The sequence below is a fragment of the Mugil cephalus genome, chromosome 11, assembly GCF_022458985.1.
Source record: "Mugil cephalus isolate CIBA_MC_2020 chromosome 11, CIBA_Mcephalus_1.1, whole genome shotgun sequence".
NCBI lineage: Eukaryota > Metazoa > Chordata > Actinopteri > Mugiliformes > Mugilidae > Mugil > Mugil cephalus.
Window position 1 is genome coordinate 25,075,344 of NC_061780.1, and position 24,193 is coordinate 25,099,536.

A 24,193-nucleotide genomic window follows, 5' to 3' on the forward strand; every position below is an offset into this window, starting at 1 on the left:
AGAGGCAGAGACAGGGACAGAGACGCTTACCAATGTTCGCCTATCGCGGTCCATCTCGACCTCGTCGTCCCTTCCACAGACCCGGGTTGTTGTTGTTGTGTTTCCGCACCGCCTGCCAGACCTCCGGAAAGAAGAGCAGGAGAAAGCGTCTCTTTACGCACTGATATATTTTTATTATTATCATCTTTTTTTTTTTTTTTTTTTTTGCTGGTGGTAGTGGTGGTGGAAGCGTTCGCATTTCGCTGCTATGCACACGTATTGAGAGAGATAAGGAGACAGGAACCGGGAGTTGTTTCTTTTTTTTCTTTCCTTCTTTCTTTCTTTCTTTTTTTTTTTTTTTTTTAAATTGAGAGGGGGGTCTTTCTTCTTTTCTACCCTGGCCAAACTTGAAGAAGAAGAAGAAGTAGGAGACGCTGTTATATGCTCCCCGGTGCTCAAACTGCTCCGTTACAGGTTGGTTGGTTTAGTTTTTACTCAACTTGTCCTCTGATGTGTCCATTTGAACTACTGCTCTGGTGTTTGTGTGTGTGTGTGTGTGTTTGTGTGTTTTAAGGTCATTTAAAAATCCTGACCTGGATCCGGACTGTATCCGGGTCTGGATTCCTTTGGCCCCCTTATTTGTGGGGGGAATTAGTTGCCTCATTGCGTGTTATGAATGGAGGAGTTCATGATCTTTTTTTTTTTTTTTTTTTCTTTGTTGGATGATTTTGGCCTTTTCACTCTTTGACAACAGCGCTCCTGTTCGTGTCCATCGGCGGCCATGAACCTGCATGCACAACCACGTTTCCATCCTCCTCTCTGATTGATCAAATCTCCCAGGCAGCTTCAAATCACATAAACTCTGAGCTGCTGCAGCTCCGCCGCTCCGGTCGGGTCTGTGTGCACTAAAGCACCTGTGGGTAAAGCGGGCGTCCTCCATCTTTCCTGCCCCCCCTTTTTTTTTATATTATTTTATTATTTTTTTTATTTCCACTTTAACTTTTGATGACTACCTTCATGAGTCAGCAGCAGCAGCAGCAGCAGCAGCCTGACTTGGAGTTTCCTCGAGCTGCTCCCCCCCCCCTCTCCTCACCATGTAAACTTGTAAACTTACCGTGATTGTTTTTGTGCTGCACTTGCACGATCTAAAAATAAGAAAAAGTTCACACCTGTAAGGCCGTTGCTGACTGGGTTTCGTCTGTGTCACGGCTGCCTGACATCGAGGCCTTTTCCCTCCGAGCTGCGTCACCGCCGCGAGGCCACGCGAAGTGACTCACGAGCCGAATCTGTTTCCTCCACCTCCTCCTCCTCCTCCTCCTCCTCCCCAACAGAACCTCGTTCCTTGAGCTGCGCTGCATTCGTTCGTGTGGAATCTCCCAGCAAATGAACGCGTTTGCACTAAAACCGCGGCTTCCTCGCTCCCTCTCCTCGCGTGGATGGAATCTCCAGCGGGACGCCCATACATAATAGATGCGTTGAAAAATGGGAACGCTACGGCGGCACGGAAACGAATTGACAGTTACTGCCGTGATGGCCGTGTTCGCCGACGTCTCAATTACTTAAAGCACTTTCTGTTTTTGCTCTATAAAAACGTCTGCGTCGGCGGGGATGTCAACACGAAAGATGTCTCCCCCCCCCCGCTGAACGCTCGTCTTTCCCTCTCTGTCCCCAGGTGATAGTGAGCAGAGGTGCTGAGAATGATGGAACATCTCAGCGAGACGTGTCTGGGCAAGGAGAACTCCGAGCTGGTCAACAGCCTGTCCGAGGCCAAGGCCCCGCCGGCCAAGCTGCCCCGGCTGGAGCAGAACGGTAGCCCCCTGGGCCGAGCCAGGCTGGGCAGCACCGGGGCCAAGCTCGCCGGGGTCCCCTTCAAACCCACCAGCCACCTGCTGAAGACCTGCCACAAGAGAGGTGAGAGCCTGGACCGCAGCGTTCGTTTGGCGGCTGGAGGATCAGCTTTCAGACCAAAGGGTCACAAGTTTGCGTCCCCTCCTTCTCCCCCTCTCCCTGCCCCTCCCCGTCCCCGTGCACCTAATCTCCAATTTGCTCCCCAGGCATTAGCCTGTACAATATGCAAAGGTCACAATAAATGACCCAACAATGCACACGTCACTTTCACTTTAGTGTAAGGTTAGTTTTTGCAGGACGTGATTAGTTCTAATTGTTCTGCTTAATTCTACTTTAGTGCGTTTAAGGTGAAGCTTCCTGTTGTGGACTTGAACTCACGGTGATGTGCTGTGATCTCTAGGAACGTGGCAGATTTGTTTTTTGTTTTTTATTTTAGAAAAGAAGAAAACTCCCTCTTCAGTGTGATGAAAGTCTTGCAAAAGTTTCAAGTTCTCGCTGTATTTATAAGATATTATAAGACCAGATAAGATGAGACTTCATTGATCCTTCTTTGGGGGAATAACGTGAAGTAGCTGTTGGCAGCTTTTGTGACCGAACAGTCACGTGTTCTCATCCCGCCGGGTCTATGGTTGAGGAGCAAACATCTAACCCCCCCCCAATTTACTCCCTAACCAAATGCAGAGTAAAAAAAACTATAAATTGTTAGTTTATAAGTCAAGGAAAGGAAATTTAGTTTGATTTATCCAGTAACTCAGACATGCAAAATGACAGATTTCTCTCCTCGTCTGTCTGTCAATTAACTGTTCGACAAATTAAGAACCACTTTAAAATATACACATTTTCAAGCAAAAACGCCAAAACATTGTCCTTCTCCAAACATCCAAACATAAAAATCATCCACTTTTTTCATCTAATGTGACGGAGAACTGATTATTAGTGGCTCTGAAGAGCCAGTGACACGGATAAGTATTTAGATCAGCAGATTAATTGACGATGAATCAATCAGACACTTCATAAAATAATCAATAAGGGAAATAACACTTAGTTGCAGCCGAGTTTAATTCAGTTCTGTGTGCGGAGGAAAAAAAAATGAGCAGTGTAAATAGAGGAAAGCAATTTAAATAGTCCTCCCCCTACACTAAGCACCTTCCACCCACCACCACGCCTGCACGCTCTCCAAAACTCTTAAACCTTTCTTTTTTACAATGCTTCTTCTCAGCACGCAGACACACACACACACTGAACACACTCCCACTTATTTGCCCAGACAATAGCTAATAGAAGAGCACTGTGAGAGTTGTATTCGTGTGTTGTGCTGCATAGCGCTGTGTCACCGCTCCTCTCTCCAGCCCTCCCGCTCTGACGTTACTTTATTGAGGCAAACTTTGGGTCCTTTAAGAGCCATTGCTGCTTAAAGGGAGCCTTTACTTTTAGATTATGACATAGCTTTTTAATATAACCGGTGTCATCCTGAGATAAACACGGCGTGCGGAGCTATCCAATATACGAACTTTTTCTTTACGGTTATGTTGTTGTCGTTTTTTTTTTTTTTTTTGTGTGTGTGTGTGCGTGTGTTTAGTGGGTTGGAAATGAGTTTGAGGGCCTGCAGGTTTTGAGTCGTAACCGAGCTACTTGGCTGCCGAGGCTCGACTGTTTGTTTGTTTGTTTGGCTGCTTCGGTTTTCTTTGGCCAAGCGGGACTCGGGAACTCTCGGAATGTGGCTGTGAGCGTCCTCGGATGGGCCGTTTCTCCCGTTCGCGCCTACGTGTTGCAGCCCAGCAAAAAGACAGAGAGCCTAATTTTTCACCTTCATCATCTCGGCCCCTCTTGGCCTCCTACGACGCTTCTTCCCCCCCCCCCCCCCCCCCCCCCCCCCCACACCCTTCTCCTTTACCCAGTTCAGTAAATGAAGCGGTTGATTGGAGGGCGGACAGTTTGCCACGGAGGCTTCACAGAGAGAGGGCCCACAGCGGGCATTGTGTCCCGAGCCCGAAACAATATTTACCGCAGCCCTCTCTGGGCTCCCTGGAAACAAAGCCAGTATTGATCCCCCCCAAATGAACCTACACAGCAGTCTTTATTGTTAGATCTTTATCTATTAAAATCAGGGGAAGAGAAAAGCGGCTCTTTCAGCACATTCCCTCGCATCCGTCGGCTTATTGATTGTTTAGCCGGAGCTGCGTGCATCTTCTGGAATGCCGGGCGTCGGAGAATATCATAACGTGAATCATTTTTATCTGCAGGGACAGTAAATTAGTCAAAAAGACCCGTCCAGGTGACAGCGGAGAGGAGAAAGTAGGGCATCAGGGCGCCTCGTAAACTCTTGATTTACGGCGCAAAGCGAAACGCCGCCGGCCGTGGACACCATCAGCACCTTGACATGTTTTTCAATTTGTCAAGCTCTTATTTTTGTATTCACTGAAACTTCCAAAGGCCGAGTTGTAACCCCCACCGGAGCCCTTAAACTTTCTTAAATTTCAGGAATGTTATTTTAGCAAAAACGTCATATCGGGTGATATTTGCACAGTCGGCCCTTTGAACGTTCGTCGGTCTTTGGACGAGGATTGTTCATTCCGCCCCGACAGCCGAGCCGCTGTTGACACAGACTAGCAAACCTCAGGGCGCAGAGGTGGCTCGGGATTTGAAGCGCTGCATCATGGGAAGATGATTTTTTTAATTTTTTTTTTTGGTTTGGCAGGCGGTAGGAAAAGGCTAATGTGATCCCAGCACCTTGACAGTGAATCAACAGAACATTGTGCCAAAAGGAACCAGACGAGTTGAAGGATTTTCTTCTCAATGTTTGTTCACACTGAGCGAAAGGTTATAATTCCGTCTGTTGTGTGTGCAGTGGATTTGCCGTTTTTTTTTATTCATCGCATTGCAATGGCGCGACACCTTCGCCGCTGCATCAGTACGTCATCACCTCAGAGCTCAAAGCTGCAGGAAGGAATCCTCCAACGATGATAACGAAGCAAAACTAATTCCGGTTATAATAATGTCTGATGAGGTTGATGCGAGAGTCTGGCATTAACAAAGAGATAATAATATTCCTATAAAAGGTGAAACGTCCTTTTCTCGTCCACACCCCCCACCCCCCCTCCACAGCAGCAGCAGTCTAGTCATTCACTTCTAATCCCTTGACAGTCAACCTCTGTGTAACTTAATCATCTGCGCTAAATATTAATCTCATTCCTCTGCAAACACTGACTACTGAAGGTCAGGGTTTGCATGTAAAGAAACGTGAAACCCCCCCGTCTCAGTCTCTGTCCCCCCCGTCTCTCCTCCTCCTCGTCTTCAGGCAACATGCTGCCCGTGTTCTGCGTGGTGGAGCACTACGAGAACCCGATGGATTTCGACAGCAAGGAGGAGCACGCCGAATTCGTCCTGGTGCGTAAGGACATGCTCTTCAACCAGCTCATCGAGATGGCCCTGCTGTCGCTGGGTTACTCCCACAGCTCGGCGGCCCAGGCCAAAGGTAAACGCGCCCTCCCCCCTTCCCAACCTCGTTTTTTTCCTTTCCTTCCTTTCTTTATCTCTCTAATGCTCATTAACGTCTCCTCCACTGTATTCACATGCTGTTTCACTCTCAGACACGCACACACACACATATATATCCACACACACTGTGACCATAATAGCCTCCCGCCAGCTGATCTGAAGCCACAGTAACGCATCCTGACACTGATCCCAGACAGGACATGCTCAAGTCTCCCAGGGGTTACAGACACACTCACGGGTTCCCACACAGATGTCTGAGAGGCGCAGGTTTGTCCAGTAGAGCTCAAAACGCCGCGCACACACACGCACACACATCACACCGTATGTATTTATATACGCGTTCGCTCGGTGAGTCAATAGGTGGCAGGGGCGGGTGGATGGATAGGGGTCCGCTAATTGCACTTGAGCGCAGCCTGGCTGCTTCAAGGTGCCTCTTTGCGTGTTCTTTTATTACAGCCTGTCCATCACATCCTAGACCACCTCTCCCCTCACATCCTGCTGCGTGGGCTGCCACCTCAGGAGAGATTCCTGCACGCGTTTTCTGATTTTTGCAACATGCAAAACACATACTGTAAACTAGGTTTATTGTTGGAGTGTTTAAGAGTCGTACTTTGCATGTGAAAAAAAAAAACGAGCTAACGTGCTAACGTTTTCCGTCTTCTGTCTGTGCACCGTCCAGGTATGATTCAGGTGGGGAAGTGGAACCCCGTCCCGCTGTCATACGTGACAGATGCACCGGACGCCACAGTGGCCGACATGCTGCAGGACGTCTACCACGTGGTCACGCTCAAGATCCAGCTGCACAGGTAGGAAGCGCGCACACACACACAAACACGCGACCACACACAACCACACACAACGTTCACCAAGCTGACAAATGTGCACACATATTTTTACCTAACTGCTACCCACATATGTTCTTTTAACGCCTATTGATGTTCAGTTACACCTATTAATACCTGTACGCAGCACTAGCGCATATAGCTCATACTTTATGCCCAGAGGCAGCTGCCAATCTGCTTGTTTGATACCAAGAATAGACGTATTACTCACATCTATACTGACTGTTCCCAGGAAACTAAAAACAAAAAAACCCGTCATTTGAATAATGAAAACTTCCTCGGTCGACGCTGCTGAAGAAACACAGAGACTGTTTTGTCAGTTCAGGGACAAACGAACGTCCGCGCTTTAAATTTAATGTGCTGAAATCTGATTTACAGCAAAACTTAGCATCAGATAAATACACGGTTGTTCACCTCAAACGTTTCCATAAATAATAACCTATCTGCACCGGCTGCTTGAGGTGAAGCGTATTTCTTACTGAATCTCTGTCGCATGTGACCAGAGAGAAAAGACGAACAGGCCTCCTCGCACTGAACGCCGCCATCGCTCACCATATTGTATGCTAAAATCTCCTCTGTAGGTGTGAGGCTTTGTCGTATTTAGACACACACACACACACACACACAGCAGAGCATAGAAGCATTTATAGGCACAAACCGGCTCGTGTGTGTTCACGGACACGCGAGCAGCCGACTGGCGCTGGCGTGGAGGCTCGTGCCAGCTGCACGCTAACCCAGTGTTCTGCAATCCTCTGGAGAGCTGTTCCTACTCTCTTCTACCCCGCTCATCCTCTCTCCTCCTTCCGTCTCCCCCCCTCAACCACCCGCACACCCACCCACCTTCGCCAATCAAGCGCTCACACACACACACACACACACACACACACACCCACTGATGTGAACACGTCCAAGCATCCAGAATGCAGGAGGTTGTGTTTATTTCCGGCTTGCTAGCCCCCTCGATGCACAGATAGCTGTCTTCTTTCCCCACTACCCACCCCCCCTTCTTTTTCTCTCTCCCCCCCTTGTTCACTTCCGTCTCCCCAGAGGCTTTTGTAGCTGCTGGTGCAGTTTAAGGTGTTCTGGAAAATCCATTGTCTCCGTTCGGCTTTATGTTTTCTGTACTAGCAGACGTTAGCATTGACCGCTGCGTGCATCCTTTTTTTTTTTTCGGGTTTCGGTGTTATCCCCTGACTTCGTAAAAATTTCCGACGCGCCCGATGACAGATTTATGGACGGGCATGTGCGCAAGACGCCTCATTCACTCGTCAGGCTCAATGTGTCCGGTCAGGTTGAGCAAAAAAGTAATTCGGCGATAAGTGCAAAAACACACAAGACATATGTCTTGGTACACTCGCTGTCACTGGATCCCACTTCACTTAGCGTCTCCCCCCCCCCTCAATCCCTCCCACCATGTAAATCTATTTCCCACTTCACAATCAGACTTCCTCAGGTAGAGTCCGACGTCTGCGTCTCTCCTCCACCAAAGCCAATCTATCCAACTCCTAAACCTCATTTGATTTCGCCGTCGATTGTTGTTATTGTTTTGTATTTCTAACCCCCCCACCACCCCAACCCCCTCCCCTCCTACCTCTCCACTCCTCCTCACCCCGCCGCCACCCCTCAAACCCCGGCCGCTGCAGAAATCTAGCCGGTAACACCTTAAATTGTTTCGCCGAGCACAACAAGCCGGGAAGGTAGAAGTAACACGGAATAATAGTCGCCACATGCAGCTGATGTATAATTCATGCATCAATCCAGCAGATGTGTTGTATAAAGTAATTAACTAATCAGAACAATCAGGAGAGAGAGAAACGAGGGAGGGAGAGAGAGAGAGAGAGAGAGGGGGAGAATATGAAAGAGAGGGAGGGAGGGAGGGAGGCAGCCAGAGAGAAAGAGAGAGAAACAGAGCAATCTCCAGATGCATCTGCTTGATGCGCCAAATGAAATCTGTCTGTCTTGGAGGGGCGCTTGCAGCAGGGAAAAAAGCGAGCAGGGCCCCGTGTGTGTTTCCTCTGTGTCTGCTCTGCTCCGACTATCTGATCTGAGTCGGCCAATTCATCAATACGTACTTCAGGCGGGGCTGGACTAATACCGCAGCCGTGCTTTACACCTTTTTCAGCTTTTTTTTTTAAGGGCGAGGGGGGGGGGGGGGTAATTAGTTCCCAAATTTGCCAGTTTTGCAGCAGCTTGATTAGTGCAGAGATGATTGACAATAAAGCAAAAAACAAAAAGGCTTCGTACGTCCTTCCTGTCGTCCTCCGGGTTAAATCTGACCCGTCTCCAATGATTCTACATCATATAATCTGATATAAATGTGCTCCATGGATTCTGCAAAGAAGTGTGACTTAGGTGAGACATTATATTTTTCTAAAATTGTCAAACAGACCTGAGAGAACAGAAGCTGCTCAGTCGATGGGAAAATAACGTGAGGATTTACCTCTTTAACCGTTTCTGGTTTAACCTTTATATTTCACCTTAAAAACGGCTCAACTTGCCTTTTTTCGTGTCATTATTTTCAGCACAACCTCACGTACAGTCGTTTCTTTCATTCTGACATACCATATTAACCTCCCGAGACCCCGCGTCCTCATATGGGGACATTACGTTTTCGGTTTGTGGCAGATTATTCAGCTTCATTTAAACCTATTGGACGCTTTTGTCTTCAATACATTCATTCTACAGGACAAAAGTGAACAAGGTACAAAACCTCATCAAGTTTTAAAATGATTTGTTTATGCTTTTTTAACTTTTCTAGTTTGATATGACACGCAGTTCATCAAAATTTATCAATAATAACGAGCTTCAACGTCGCTAAGCAAGTACTTGTTTGAGGACGCTGGGACTTCATTGTTGGCAATCCTGTTTTTGCACAGACATGTTCAGGGATTGAAATATAGATCAACAATGATGCTGAAGTTTTTATACTTCTTAGTATGAAAAAAGTTTGATTTTTAAGTGTGAAACCCACAAATAATGTTTACTGAACAATTTTAATAACTTAGACTGCAAATCTAAACTGTAAATGTCACAGTTTTCACTTTCACAACAAAGTTATTTACAGACATTTACATTAAAATGCAGGTGATTCACAAAACAATCAGGGTCACAAATGTCACAAATCTGTTCGTTGAATATCTGTTAATCAGCCAATGAGCAAGTTTAAGATTTTGTGCTCTGGAAACTAGTTTTTTATTTATTTCCACCTATTATGAGCTCAGATAACCATGCATCATCATCATCATTATTATTATCAGACGGTTTTAGGTGCAGGTTGTGACATGTAGCTTGAAGCTCGTTTGAAATCTATGGATGGTGACATTGCTGCTTTTAACCTCTTAACATTCCCCTGGGTGGTTTACGGGACGGCAGCAGCTTTCTGAACCAATCAGAGCTCAGTAAATGCTGCATGATGCAATATGTCGTCTTCTTCTGATTCCATTGCTAAAAATCAACGCAACAACTTCTTATTTTTTTTGACTGTGTGCCAACTTTGATTGCTCAAGAACAAAACCACTTAGAGTGATTCTGACTTTTGTGATAGAAACTTCAGAGTCTTGTCTTTCAAAAGAGACTAAGACCATGAAAGAGCTCCTCAATGTCCACGAACAGCTTTTAATTTACTTTGGCTACGTCCTAAATAGGAGTTTTTCTATAAAAATCCTGGAATGACAAGAGGTTAAAATCCTGTTTTCACCGTCTGTGACACAGATTCTTACATTGGAGAAGGAATAATTGCAACATTGTGATGCTGAAATGTGTGGTTTGTGTATTCTGTCATTTCATTAAGACGCCATCAGAGCTGTTGGCCTTTCTGTCTTACTTTATCTCTTTCTCTTCTCCGTCTGAGTTGTTTCTCACGCTCTACCCCTTCTCCCTGTCCTCCTCCTCCTCCTCCTCTGTCTTCCCTCACCCCCCCCCCACCCCACCCTTATCCTCCCCTGTCCTCCCCCTCTGTCCGTCTCCTCTCTGTCTTCACAGTTGTCCTAAGCTGGAGGACCTGCCGCCCGAGCAATGGAGCCACTCTACAGTAAGAAACGCCCTCAAGGAGTTACTCAAAGACATGAATCAGAGCTCTCTGGCTAAAGAATGTCCTTTATCACAGGTGCTGAAGCCCCAACCTGCTTATTCAAAAACAAAAAAAAAAAAAAAGAAAAAGAAAAAAGTCCAACCCCTTTTTCTACCATAGTGCACAAAAAAAAGAAACACCCCTATCTCCATCACCTCCCTCTGTTATCCTTCACTTATCAAATGCCCTGAGTTTGATCCAGTGGGAAAGAGAATCGGCATAGAAAATCCAAATCAATGGCTATTGTTTGCTACATGATTTTTTTTATTTATTTTTTTGGGGGGGGGAGACGAGTTCTTTTAGCGCCCACTTACACACACACACACAGGTTTGTATTGCAGCGGCAGCCAGAAAGCAGAGGTGTTGCCGAACGTATGGTTATTGTTAGATAAACACTGGCGCCAACCCAGAGCGATGCGGATTGTTTTCGTTCTTTCTTTCTCCTTCTTTTTTCCCTCATTTAGTTCATTCTCGACATTAGGGCTGCAAGAGATAAGACGCGTTCACATGTTAGGTGTTGTGTTGTTGTGTATTCCCCCGTCGGCTGGCGAGCTCGGATTGGAAAGCCCCAGCGCTGATATTGTATTAACAGGCGCCGTACGTCGGTATATCATAGAGGCAGCTCTGGAGTGAATGGAATGAAACGGCAGTATATCTCTCACAGGGGCCAATAATGTGTGTGCGTCTGAGCTGGAGTGAAGGCGGATATGTGTGTGTTTAGAGTATGTTTGTGAAATATATACATATATATATATATATATATCTCGACGTGCGGGAAGTGTATGTGGAAGTGCTATTTTTATTGATCGTGGGGTGAAGGCAGGGGGCGTGTGTAGTGCCTTCATTGGCAGCAGCTCTCTCTAGGCACCTTATGGGTCACTGGAGACCTCGTTTGCACTGTGTGTACAGTTTGCTCTGGACTTTGTTGGGATGTGTTGTTGTGTGTTGTTGTGTGTGTGTGTGTGTGTTTGTGTGTTTAGCCGGGCATGAGCAGTGCGCTGATGATGTAAAGAGTCCCTGGGTGGCGTTCAGGCGGAGCCCAGCCCGGTCTGGTAATCACCCTGTTTACGGTCCATATGTGAAGACGGCTCCGAGGAGAGCGCGCGCGCACAAGCTCCGAGGATTTAACACACAATCGTACACACACAAATGCACTCTCCCTCCTCCTCAGACCTCACCGTTGGCTGTGTTGACATGCACGTGAGTCTGGAATGGAAGTCGAGGCCGTTTTAGCTTTCCAGAGAGTCCTGATCGGGAATCTGTTCCTCTCTGGTTTGTGTTTTAACGGCAAGTTTGAAGCCGAGATTCGGTCTAAATGGATTTAAACAAGAATAGGTAAATATACTATCATTTTATTGCCTCAGAAGGCCCATGTCCATTCTCTGATGGCGCAGCTGTTTTGTAGGCGTGAAGGGAGACCTGCACGATGACAAGGAGGTGGTCATAATGTTACGCCTGATCGGTGTGCACGCTGGCCCGCCCTTATGTCCCAGTACACATGGCAGCAAGCTTAAAAACAGTGTTTAATGTGCCTTGGCATCGCCTTTAAAATCCGGTGACCTACACGTCTCTGCCTTGTTGAAGCGCGGCCGCCATGATGGCGTTTGACATCTGTTACTCGGCGTGGGGCTGCGTGCGGCCTGCTGCACCCGTAGAGCGGCGGCTCGCTTTACCGAAGCTGAGGGACGTCCACACGTTGCTTTGGAAACTAGCTTTTTACTAGTATTTCTGACTGTTATGAACTAAGCAACTCATTATCTCATAAAAAAAAAAAAAAAAAAACTGCAGTATTATTTGCAGACAGTCTCGGGCACACGTGTAATTGTGACGTTAGCTTGAGCCTGAAGCTCATTTTGAAATGTGTTGCTGTAAAGAACCCTGCAGAGATACGATAGTTTATTTGGGCCAGATTTAGAGACGGTTTTCTCCATCGATGACACGACTTCTTACAGTGAGGATGAAATAATTAGAACGGTGTGAGGCTGAAACGTGCGGCTCCTCCTAAAGCTAAAGACTTCCTGCCTCATGACGCAGTGATGTCAGCGCCTTCCTTTGCATGTACGAGGCCCTCCTTCCTCCCAGACTGCCGAGTTGACCAGAATAATTCAGATGAGTGGGAGGGTCAAAGGGGCGTAGCGGCAGGGAAACACAAGATTGGCACCTTTTTTTTTTTTTTTTTTTTTCAGGATTAGTGTTTCCTTGATATTCTGCTGCGTAATCCCAAACCCAAAAGAGAGGTTAACAGATGAGAGAGGATCCCAGCGAGCGGGTGAAAAGAGAATTAGCCCAACTCTGAACACGGCTCTGAGGAGGCGAGGGGAGGGGAGGGGAGGTGTGGGGTTTGGTTGTGGGGGTGGGGGGGGGGGGGGGGGGGGTTAGTTTGTGAAAATGCTCCTTTTGTCCGGGCCCTTGTCAAACATTTAGTTTCATTCTTTTGTAGCGGGGAGTCGCGCTTTTGTGTGTTTGGCCTACAAATGGCACGAGGAGACCCGGAGAATGCGCTGGCCCTCGCCCAGACTCTGACCTGCGCACAAGACTCGAAAATAATAAAAAAAACTTCTCCCGATTCCGCCTCCGTCCACAAATCAGGCGTGTTGTGTCTCTCTGAGGTTGCTAGCTTAGCAACCCCCCTCGTCCATGTTCTCAGAAACTATGGCAACAAACGAGACCCCCCCCCCAACAACTCCTCCTCCTCCTCCCATCCCACTCTTCCCCTTCTCCACCACCACCACCACCACCACCACCACCACCTCTTCTTGCCCACCCCCTGCTCCCTCTCGCTGGGCGGCCCCCGATGCACCAGCTGCTGCGTTGTGTAGCAGCGAACAGTCATCAAAATGCCATCTTTGCGGGCCTTCGCCACCTCGGCTGCCACAGGCGCAACCTGGCTGCCAGCGTACGCGTGTGTGTTAGTACGCGGGTGAGGAGGGGGGGGGGGGGGGGGGGGGGGGGCTTAGCGAGGGGGACGGGGGTGGGGTTGTGGTTGTGTTGGGGGGGGGGTCATCCCAGTTGAGGTGGATATGTGCCATAATTGAGCTCTGTTAGATGCTGGCGAGAGACGAGGCACGGTGTTGCAAATGGGATGCGCCGATTCAAGACATCAGGCTAAGTCGGAGAGTGTGTACGCGTGCGCGTGTGTGTGTGTGTTTAATTGCGTATGTGCATGTGCGTTAATGTGCACGTGTGAGCCGGTGTAACGGCGCCATGTGCGTTTGTCTGCAGGGGTTGTACTTGTGTGTATGGTTGTGTGCGTGTGTGTGTATTGCTCTCTAACGCTGGCAGCTGGGTGCCTACAGTACCTGCCTGCTGCACTGCTATTCTCTTATATCACACACATAGACGCACACATGCACAAACACACACACACAGAGACGATCCTCTCTCTTCCTGTCTGCCATGTTGGGGAGTGGAGTAGATGTTGGGGACCGATAGTAGCCCAGTGCCACTTCCTGGTCTTGCTGATAAGCTCTCTGTGCTGCAGATGGCTATCATTTAAAGGGTCCACAGACACACGCTCATGCACACCCACAAACCGATACACACCGGGACACACACACACACACACACACACACACACAGAGAGTCGTACTACCTGTTGACAAGCCCTAGCACAGCCCTCCCGCTGGCACCGCAGTGGCAGCAGAGGCTCTGGTTATCTGCTTGATTTCACTTAGTGCGTATGCATGTGTGTGTGACAGAACAGTGGGGATAGGGAGCTGGAGAATAGGTGTGTGTGTGTGTGTGTGTGTATGTGTGTGTGTTGTTTCGTTCACACACACACACACACACACACACACACACACACACACACACACACACACACGGCGAGGCCCCCTGTGAGAGGTAGAGTGATGTATTGAGGGAGAGGGCTGATTAATGAGGAGCGTTTATTAGAACATCTGTGTCAAAGATGGCGGAGGAAGAGGGAGAGAGTCTTCTTCTGCAGGCCTCTTGTTTGTTGCCTGGAGCCGCCTTAGCCCAGATATACTGTAAATAAAACATGGCAGGCTGCAGGAGAGGAGTCCATTATGTCCCCCCGACTTAAAGGAGGGTTCTCCTCGGCTCGAACATATGGTTTTCAGACGGGTCTCGCGCGGGTGGGGAGTAGCCGACTGGAACCAGGTTGAACCAGAATGTTTGGTTTTTCCAAGAGCAATACATCAAGAAGAAGGAAAAAAAGAACGCCTGCTTTTTGCACATTACTAGGAACAGAGTGGAACTGTTGTTTTACCGTCAATCACTGGAGGCTGAAGATGCTCCTCCCTGATACCAATAGCTGAGGTTTATATGGAGCCACATATTCAGATTAAAATCAGTTTAGAAGCTCAAACGGAATGAAACTGCTCCATATAAACACCCCAAACCTTTTCCCATTCTGATCCAAAGTCGTATAAACGGTGAATTGGAACGAATTCAGGCTGCGTTCTGTCTGAGCATGCTCTGTCACGACGTAAATACTCAATGACGTTCAAGTGACGTTTCCTCAACTTGTTTTATAGGAAGTAGACATTATCGCACGCTTAGACGTCAGAAAAAATAAAAATACTGACCTGTTTAAAGAGTTGCGATGAACCGAGACGTGGAATTCAGAATTGCTGGAAAGTCTTGAACTTTTCAAGTCAAGCTGTTGCTTTAATAACAAAGGTGTAAAAACTATAGCAACTACTGTGATGATGTTTTCATCGACCTGCGCCGTTCCCATTAAAAGTAGAGGACGGATCAGATCAGAATAGATCACCGCACATGTGAACAGCTGACCTGACACCTGAGAAAAAAAGTCTCCAGGTAAACCTGGCTACGGGTTTCATGAATTAACGTACGAGCCATTAAAAAGGGCCAGTTCTAAGTCTCGGTAACCTGAACCTGAACTCCATCAGGGTTCTCGTCTGAATGAAGGCTTCTTTCCAGTGCGTCTATGAAGGGACAGCTTTGTTACGCGGCGCAGACCTCTTCGCCCCGTCGTTTTTCATCATGACGGCATGATGCACCGCAGCACGGCTGGCACGAATTCACACCCAGCTGCAGTCGCCAATGTGACTCTCCTCAGCTGCTTACAAAAAAAAAAGACGAAGAAGAAGAAGAAGAAGCACGGGACGAGACGTTGGAGTCTACCTGGTGCCATTAGGTTTACGTTGAGAGACGCGTTTGCGATGATTATTTGGCATCTTCTGGAATTTGTGCCGTAAAGAACACAACACAGATAAACTCTTCCTTTAATTGCATTTTTATTTTTTTTAATCTTAGCTGGATTTTAATATAACTTCAGCACGATTTGGCTAGCGCAGTCTTCTTGTATTGTCCCCAAACGTCCGATTATACGTCATTATTCATCCTGCGGTTCTCGGCAGGAGGATGCTGCCTCCCCGCTCTGAGCCTCAACTTGCATTTGTGCCGCCTCTAAAGTTTTTCCTGGTTAGGGTTAGAAGGACTGAGCCGCGGCGTCGTTGCACGAGGTTTTAACGTAGAGGTCAAGAGTCTGGAGTTTGGTTTCGTCCTCGTTTTTTTTTTTTTGTGTGTGTGTGCAGAGAAGCTGCAGCCGGAGAATCGTCCCGTAGCACGCCGCTCTTCCAGAAGGATCCCCCGCCATCCTCCGACTGCATATATTATAGAAAACGATAAGGATGGCATACCTATAATTTGAAAACAGATGGTTTGGTTCTTTTGAATATTTATAACAATCAAAAACAATTTCTCCTGCACCAACCTCGCTATTCACCCGCAGGCCAGAAAGGTGTTAAAACATTCATTTTAATGAAACTGGATGGAGGAGGAGGAGGAGGAGGAGGAGGGGAAGAAAGACGGGAAGAAAGAGCAGCTCTTTGTTTTTCTGCGAAGAAGGAGGACGGTTAACGTTGAGAGGTCGAGGGGACACGCGACCCCCCCCCTCCTTCTCCTCCTCGATCTGCTTGAAGTTGTTTAACAGATTGTGGAAATAAAGAGCTGGGAATTAAAAGATGTTTATCTGTTTGCCTAAACTCCGCCGGCTGCTCAATAAGCCACCCTCCTATTTTTGAAGGTAAAGACGTTCCCGGCCGCCCGCTCTGCTGACCTTACAAGTCACCCACAGACAAACTCATCGGCATTTGATAACCAAACATGAATAACGACAAAGTTTGATGTCATTTCTTTTACCTTTAGAAGAACAGATCCCAAATTTCTGCATGTCTGATTCCTTTCAGTTGGCTTTTCTTTCTCTCTTTTTTCTTTTTTTTTTCTTATTTTTAGTGCTGGGTCTTACCGTGTCCCTATATTTTATTTGTTTTGACAAGCTACAGTGCTGCTGCATGTTTCACAAGCTTTAATATTATGTCTGCGTTTGGCCACAATGGGAAGCTAAAGTCTCTCTCTCAATCAATCTCTCTCTTTCAGAGTATGATTTCCTCCATTGTGAACAGCACTTACTATGCAAATGTGTCGGCGGCGAAGTGTCAGGAATTTGGGCGCTGGTATAAACATTTCAAGAAGACAAAAGATATGATGGGTAAGCAAAACGGAGGGGCGCAAAGTATGGCGCTCACACTTTTGTCTCTTCACACACACACACACACACACACACACACACACACACACACACACCAGTCACCATTACAATATGTTCTCTAACCAGCCGTCTCTTTGTCTCCCTGCTGTTGCACGAAGCAGAAATACATTTTTATCTCGTTATCTAATAACTCCAGATTACCGCGCGCCGTTTTCTTACAGCTGAACGCGGCGTTATCTTCGATTTATCCGTTATTGCTCCATCTAATGCAACAAAACCGAGGCCTTTTCTCCCCTTTTACTTCTTTTTTTTTTTTTTTTTTTTGGTTTGTTTGTTTGTTTGTTTGTGTGCAATGGCTTCAACAGGCCGCTGCCTGGTCTCGAATTCAATTAGATTTTCTTATCGACCAACTTTGTGTAGTCTCAAAATAAAAAAGGAAGAAAGAAAACCCCCTTTGACCCGCCAGGAAATGAGGTTATATAATACGAGCAGCACCCACAGATAGAACTGCGATATATTTAACGTGTCTTTTGATTAACTCTCTGTTTTGAGGCTCATAAGTGTGATTTGAGATATTAGCTTCAGCAATCTGTTGAACACTATCTCTGTTGTGTTTTTTTTTCTTTGCCAGTGTGCTTACTGCTGATCACACTGATAACAAATGAGATATTTTATCAAAATGTTTTCAGGGCCTTCATGCAAATAGGACGTCGATGTGATCGTATCTTATCTGATTTCTTTTTTTTTTTTTTTTCTCTCATGTTAAAGTGGCAACCTACACCGGGAACATTATCACCCTCAGACCTGCTGTACTTATGTATTCTCTCCTGCATACTCCCACACGTTTTCTGTCACACTTCTTCTTTTTCTTTTTTTGTTTAGTTTTTTTTTCTATCTGGGTTTTGTGTTCCTCAAAAGTCAAACCCGGTGTTTTAAATGTCACGTGGTTGTTTGTTTTTGCTGGAGTGGGAGAGACAAACTGTAGACAGCCTTAACCCTGTGTTTCTTTTCTCACCACTCTACAACCTTCTGCTGTGTGTGTGTGTGTGTGTGTGTGTGTGTGTGTGATTGTGTTGTGCGCGTGCATGTGCGTGCCGACTGTGCAGGCATGCGCCAACCCTCCCAGCTGGAGGGCTACCTGGGGACGTGTGTCCTCCGCGAGAGCCCGCGTGCCAATGCGCTAGGTATGTTACAACATGGGCGCACACACAAACACGCACACACACACACACACACACACACACACACACACACACACACACACATGCATGCACTACCGGTCAAAAGTTTTAAAACACTACAATATTTCTTTCTTTTTTTTATTTAAATGTATGCAGATCAAATAAACTACTGAAGTTAAAATATATATATTCTAAACTCTGGACTCATCACATTAACCATCTCTGATGTAACATGTGAACACACATTCTTTCTTTCTAAAATGGAAATCAAATATTTTTCAGAGAGTTCTTCCCAGAAATGTGTGTCACTTGTCGGGGAGCTTTTCTTTCACTTGTCCATGTGGTTAAAGTCTAGAGACGAGCTTTCCATCATGTTTTTACCCTGAGGTAGTTTTGGTAGAGCTTGGACTAAAGTTTTGGGTCGTTATCTTGCTGTAGGATGAAGCCCAGAGGACACTGATGCTGTTGTTAAACTTTTGACCGGTAGTTTATGTGCACACCATTGTCGCTTTTGGAGGATGTTACACTGGAGCGTCTTCGTTTCCCCTGGTCGCTTACGCGCTCAAAGCCTAAACCCTAAACCCCAATCATCGGATTTCGAAGCAGATTCTTGTCGCCATAACGTCGTGGCAAAACGACGCCTTCCACCGACTACATAAACACACAGTCGCCGTTTGAAAAGCTGCATTCCTCCCCTAATGCCTAAACTAAGTGCTTAATGTTAGCTACCTGAATTCCCTAAACTTAATCTTGATCCAAAAACCAAATAAAGTCACGTTAAAGTCCTATTAAAATGAAAAACGACCCACTTTGTTGGCTCACTCTCTAATTGGTATTAAGGACTCGTCTTTTATCCCAACCAACGGCTTCGCCGTCAACGTGGCAGCGCTTGAAAACTTCCCGTCCCGGTCCACGCCCTCGTCCGTTAAAGCCATTTTAACCCAGGCTTTGACTTGAAATGCTTGACTGCAGCTTTTATCTTTTTGTCTTTTTTATCACGCTGTGCGAGAACATCAAGTCCTGATAAGGAACTAACCGCACACACACACGCAAACACACACGCACACACAAACACACACACACACACACACACACACACACACAGGGGCGGTGATAACATCTCCAAATGTGTTTACACACATTCACTCAAACTGTAGCACCTACGAGCCTCGTTAGCCAAACCTCAGATAGAGAAAGGCACACGAGCCTCAGGTGCCCACCACCGCTGTGCGCTCCTCGTGGCAACAACCCCCCGACCTCAGAATTCAGGACGTGCTGCCTTTTGCGTGGCCACAAAGGGCAGGAAGAGAAGAATGAACTGGTGCCCTTTGTGTGTGTGTGTGTTTTTTTTTTTTTTTATGTGACTCTGCATTTCCTCCGCTGTTCTGTCAGAGTCAAGTACCTGTTCACAGGTGTTGGCAGGTGACTCTCAGCTGAAGCTGAAGTGGAGTCACCGGCCTCCAGCTCCTTTTTTTTTTTTTTTTAAAACATGGCCCCCGCCAACACGGGAGCGAGAGTTGGGTCACTGTCTCTCTTTCTAATTCCCCCCTCTCCACCCTCTACCCTCCCTCCCTCCTGCCCCTCAGCCCACATCCCACATCCCATTCCCATTGTGTGTTTAATCCGGGGCTCTTTTGTGGCAGGATTCCACACGAGGACCCGCTTCTGTGGCAGCCTTTTTCTCCCAGGGCCTGCCATGCTCTTCTGTCACCCCTTCTCTTTTCAATTTGCATGGAAATGCCTCCATGTGCCTGTGTGTGAGTGAGTGTGTTTGTGTGTGTTTGTGTGTTGCAAGCATGCCCCCCAGCAGTCTGTGTGAGCGAGCATATGCACACACAATCACATGTGAGTGAATAGGCACGCCATACCATCAGAGCCAGGGAATGCCAGGGATTATGGGAAGAGATGTGATTATTACCAAGATTTTCTTTTCTTTTTTTCTCTTTTTTTTCCTTGTTTTGTTTCCCCCCGCCGCATCATTTGTTTTCGACAAACACTCAATAGACCCGTCTTGGCCGGGCGCTTTGTGCTCGCTGACAGTTAAGAAACAGGCAGCTCAAACACACGATTATTGTGGGTATTTTTGGAAAACCTCCATGCACTTAATCTTTCATCTGCTCAAAAAATTCAGCTTGTTGAAAACCGACCCCCCCTACACCCCCCCACACCCGTCTGCCCACCCTCCACCTCCTCTCGGCAATTTACGCTTTTCACCATCCCATACGCTGCTTTTCTGCGGGATGTGGAGGCCGCGGCACACTTCCGAAGGTGTTAAACGTTGCCATCCGTACGAATTCGCGAGCGCTGCCCCCTCACTAGCAGAAACGCTCAGCATATGCGAGTCCCTTAAAGAGAGGCGGCAACCTGAAAACATTCAGCCGCCCCGAACGCTCCTTCGCTTCGCTGTGGGTAGCACTTTGAATGTTAAATCATTGTTTTCGTCCTCTAAGCACATCATTTAAACCTGTCTTAAAATATTCCCCAGCAGCCATTATGGACTTAAAGATTCCCAAAGCAAGAGATGCCGCAGAAATCTCCAAAATGCCATTACACGACGGCTCGTGGAAGAGAGTTCTAGTGGAATTGGCTTTAGCGCGTTCAGTCGAGGTAGTTTCTCAGGTTACACACGATGTACTCATCTTGTCTTTGCTCTCTGCATTTATATTTAAACCATCTTCTTCCTACAAATGTCACATTGGCTGGCTTATGATCCTTATTTTAGACGCAAGAATGCAAAGAAGGAACCGGCGCTGCTTCTGCCTTCGCAAATATACGCTCGCACATTAATCCTGTACATGTACCTACACTCTCACACACACACACACACACACACACACACACAGCTCCTCTGTCTTTTCAAGATGTTCTTTTTTTTTTCCCCACATGATGAACCCGCATTCTGCACTTAATTTTGAAGGCATGGGCCGTGGTAGACACAGGTCAAACACAATGAAGCTCTTTTATCTGCGTTGCCATCTTTTTTCTTTTTTTAACCCGATCAGCTGTGTCGTATCCAGTCGCGGAGGAACAGGCCTGTGGAGGGCATTGGTTTGGAGCTTTATCTTTGTTGCATGTGCCCGGCTCAGAGATGCATTCTGTTCCTGCAGTAAGAGGAATGCTAGCTGACAGGCAAACACTCACTCAAGGCAACGGTCTGACTGGATGCAGGCTCGGGTCTGTTTTATTTCTTCTGATTGGAGACTGTGACTATGGTGCCACTGAGCTGATGGTCGTGATAAGTGATAGTTGAAGTTTCGGCCTCGGCTCCTCTGTCGTTCTCTTCGACCCTCTTCTCTTTAGATTCTGGTGCTTCTTTAGGTAGACTTTTAAATCGATAACTGACCGACGACTGATCTCCTCCTTCAGCAGAAATGGACGGCCTGTCCGACCTCTCCCCACCCGGCTCCAACCACAGCCACAACCACAACCACAACCACCTGGGATTCTCCCAGCAGCAGCAGCCCATCCCCGGCAGCACAGCGGAGCAGACTCCCTCCTCGCCGGTGCCGCCGCTGCCTCACGCCCCGCCGCCGCACGGAGGCCAGGCGGGCGGCCGGCAGCCCCAGCTCCCCGGCCTGCACCACCCGGGCCTGGTGTCCACGCCCATCAGCCCCCAGCTGGTCAACCAGCAGCTCGTGATGGCACAGATCCTCAACCAGCAGTACGCGGTGAACCGGCTGCTGGCCCAGCAGTCCCTGTCACAGCAGTACCTCAACCATCCACCGGTCAACCGCAGCTCCCACTCCAAGCCCATGGAGCCGCAGGTGGCGTCGAACACGGAGGTGTCCTCCGAGATCTACCAGTGGGTGAGGGACGAGCTGAAGCGGGCCGGCATCTCCCAGGCCGTCTTCGCTCGCGTGGCCTTCAACAGAACGCAGGTGAGAACGAACTTTGACAAAATTCAGTCAAGTAACTCACCAACGGGCAAAGCGACGCTGAATAATGGGAAGTTGCGTTTTCTGGAAAAAAAAATTGTTTGTTAAACCCTTGATATGCACGACTTCCCAGTGTTCAGCCACATTTATTATTACTGTGAGTTACGGTTATTCAGAAATTGAATTTAACCGGTGATCCGTTCTGTTTTAAAGGGTTAAATGACCCTTATACCATCCACTCGTCTTATGAGCTCAGATTTAGCTTGAACCAAATTAAATAAATGATGCGCATCTACAACAATTATCTCGGATTCCAGTATAAATCACATTTATTAGATAAAGACAAACGACAGTCTGATATATTAATGACCGTCAGACATTTCTAAGTATTTTGAAGTATCCGCTGCATCATTTGAAGTTTGTTCTTTGTTTTTTTGCTTCGTTTTATATCTTCAAATTAGTCACTTTCTATCATCTCTGGTCGTGGCAGTAATGCAGCACCACTGAACTAAAACTTAGAGATCAACTGCCCGTCTCTCTCCATAACTGACCCAGCGTGTCGGATCCCACACCAGCATCCTGTTTAAAAGAGGAACTGCGACACATTAAGGAAGTCGTAAAACAATTTAATAGGGCCTCTTTTGCAAAGAAACACTCAGTGAGGCTTACAGTTTGAATCCACAGCTTATATCTCATCCATAATTCAAGTCATCGAGCACCTCTACTATACTTGAAGACAGCTGGCAGCCGGCCACGAGAGAGAGAGACCCAGGTTTGGTTGTAGCATCCGCTCTCTCCCTCCCAAAAATATGTGGTTTTGGTTCCTAGTCGGAGGCCAAACGCACACAGTGCTAACGTCTCAGACCTGCTGTCTGTGTTTAGGGGGTTGACAACAAACCAAATTACCTCTCCGCTGCTTTGAAGTCTCAGTGTATTAAAAAGGGAGAAAAAAAAAGAAAAAAGAGAGAGACTGATAAGGATCGATGAGAAACTTGAACGTACAGAAAAGTAAAGTGTGTCTCAGTGAGTCAGACGCTGGTGTTTCCGTGCAGATTGGTGAGCTCCCGCTTCCACACAAACAGAGTCTTCTTATCTGTGGTTGATACGAGGAATTAGCCCGATGTGCCGTCAGAGAGTTTGCCTTTGGAGGATTATTTATTAGCTTTCTGTTTTACTTCTTTTTTTTTTTTTTTCCTATATGTCTGTGTTAATATTAGAAGGAGAGGGAAAGGGGGGAGGGGAGGTGTCGATGCAGGACATGGATCAGAGGAGAGTTTTTTTTGTTTGTTTTTATGGGGAGGAAACCGATTGCCCTGAGAGATAGACAGGCAGCGAGGTTCGATGACGAGGAATGATAAGCATGCAAGCTCTGAAGAATGCAGACAGACAGACATGCATAAAAAAAAACAACATGCCACTAATCTGTCCCTGGAAACCTGTACGCACCAGTAAAAATGTCAGATTTTCGTTCACACTCGCCTGAAAACGCCGCGGTTTATTTTAAACTGCGTAGTATGGCTACATACAGACAGACATACCACACCTCTTATCTTTAACCCAGGAGGACTCGCATGCTTGAACATTAAATAATAAATAAAAAAATAAAAAGCATGTTTTCTCCATCACCTTGTTTTATTACCAAATCACACCTATTGATGGTGAGAGAAGCGCGGCGATGGTTTGCACAGTGTGCGGCCAAGAGCTGATGAAAAGGCCCAATCACGCGTCTCTGATAATGGAGTCATCGCCGTCTCGTAATGATGGAATTGAGCGCTATTGAAAAGTAAACAGAGGATACGCTGATTGCCCCGCCGAACAAGACGTTTCAGGCGAGTCGCCCCGACGAGCTGAGATCTGGGAAAGGCCCCGCGGAAGATTCACCGTCCGCAAAAAATGATCGCTGATGAGGCGACGCGGACGGACGCGATAGGAGGATGTTTTCTTTACTTCAAGACAAACGCTCTGTAGAGAGCAGAGGACGCAGAGAGGAGGGAGAGAAGACAGAGGCGTTTTATTTGATGGGAGGATTTTAGAGAATTAATCAGCGGGCTGCCGTCTGTGGGGGGAGTCGGTGGCTGTTAACAGTTTTATGCAAAATAAAAGCGCGTGTTTCCATTTGAAGATGTTTTTGCGAATGAGCTGAAACTTCTTCTCTCAGATTCTCACGAGACTTCACTTTGAGGGAGATGGACTTCGAATGAACTGGTCACATGACCCCCTGCATCGTCCACGGTGATGGAGAACAGCGGAAAAAGTGTGTCCACTGCACTTTTGCAATAAACCTTCATATCGATACGTCTGAAAAATCACCTCATGATGAAGGCGTCTACGTTATCTGTATTTTAGGTTTTGTGCATTTCTATGGGAAAAGGAAACACAGCATGTCAGAGGGGGTGAAACGAATGACTCCACCTGCCTCT

General features: G+C 47.1%; 1 protein-coding gene across 11 annotated transcripts in view; it reads left to right on the forward strand.

The window, feature by feature from the left end:
* The window catches only part of LOC125016161 (DNA-binding protein SATB1), a 99,752-nt gene that overhangs the window by 49,724 nt on the left and 25,835 nt on the right, over positions 1-24,193 (forward strand). For 4 of the 11 annotated variants that reach the window (XM_047598401.1, XM_047598406.1, XM_047598400.1 and 1 more), the window contains 7 exons: positions 1,652-1,890; positions 5,126-5,302; positions 6,005-6,131; positions 10,149-10,272; positions 16,606-16,717; positions 17,824-17,901; positions 21,265-21,776. In XM_047598401.1, the coding sequence (XP_047454357.1) occupies positions 1,677-1,890; positions 5,126-5,302; positions 6,005-6,131; positions 10,149-10,272; positions 16,606-16,717; positions 17,824-17,901; positions 21,265-21,776 (1,344 nt within the window). In that variant the 5' untranslated portion in view covers positions 1,652-1,676. Of the gene's footprint in view, positions 454-1,651; positions 1,891-5,125; positions 5,303-6,004; positions 6,132-10,148; positions 10,273-16,605; positions 16,718-17,823; positions 17,902-21,264; positions 21,777-24,193 lie in introns of all 11 variants that reach the window. The other 7 variants (XM_047598410.1, XM_047598408.1, XM_047598402.1 and 4 more) reach the window with 6 other exon arrangements.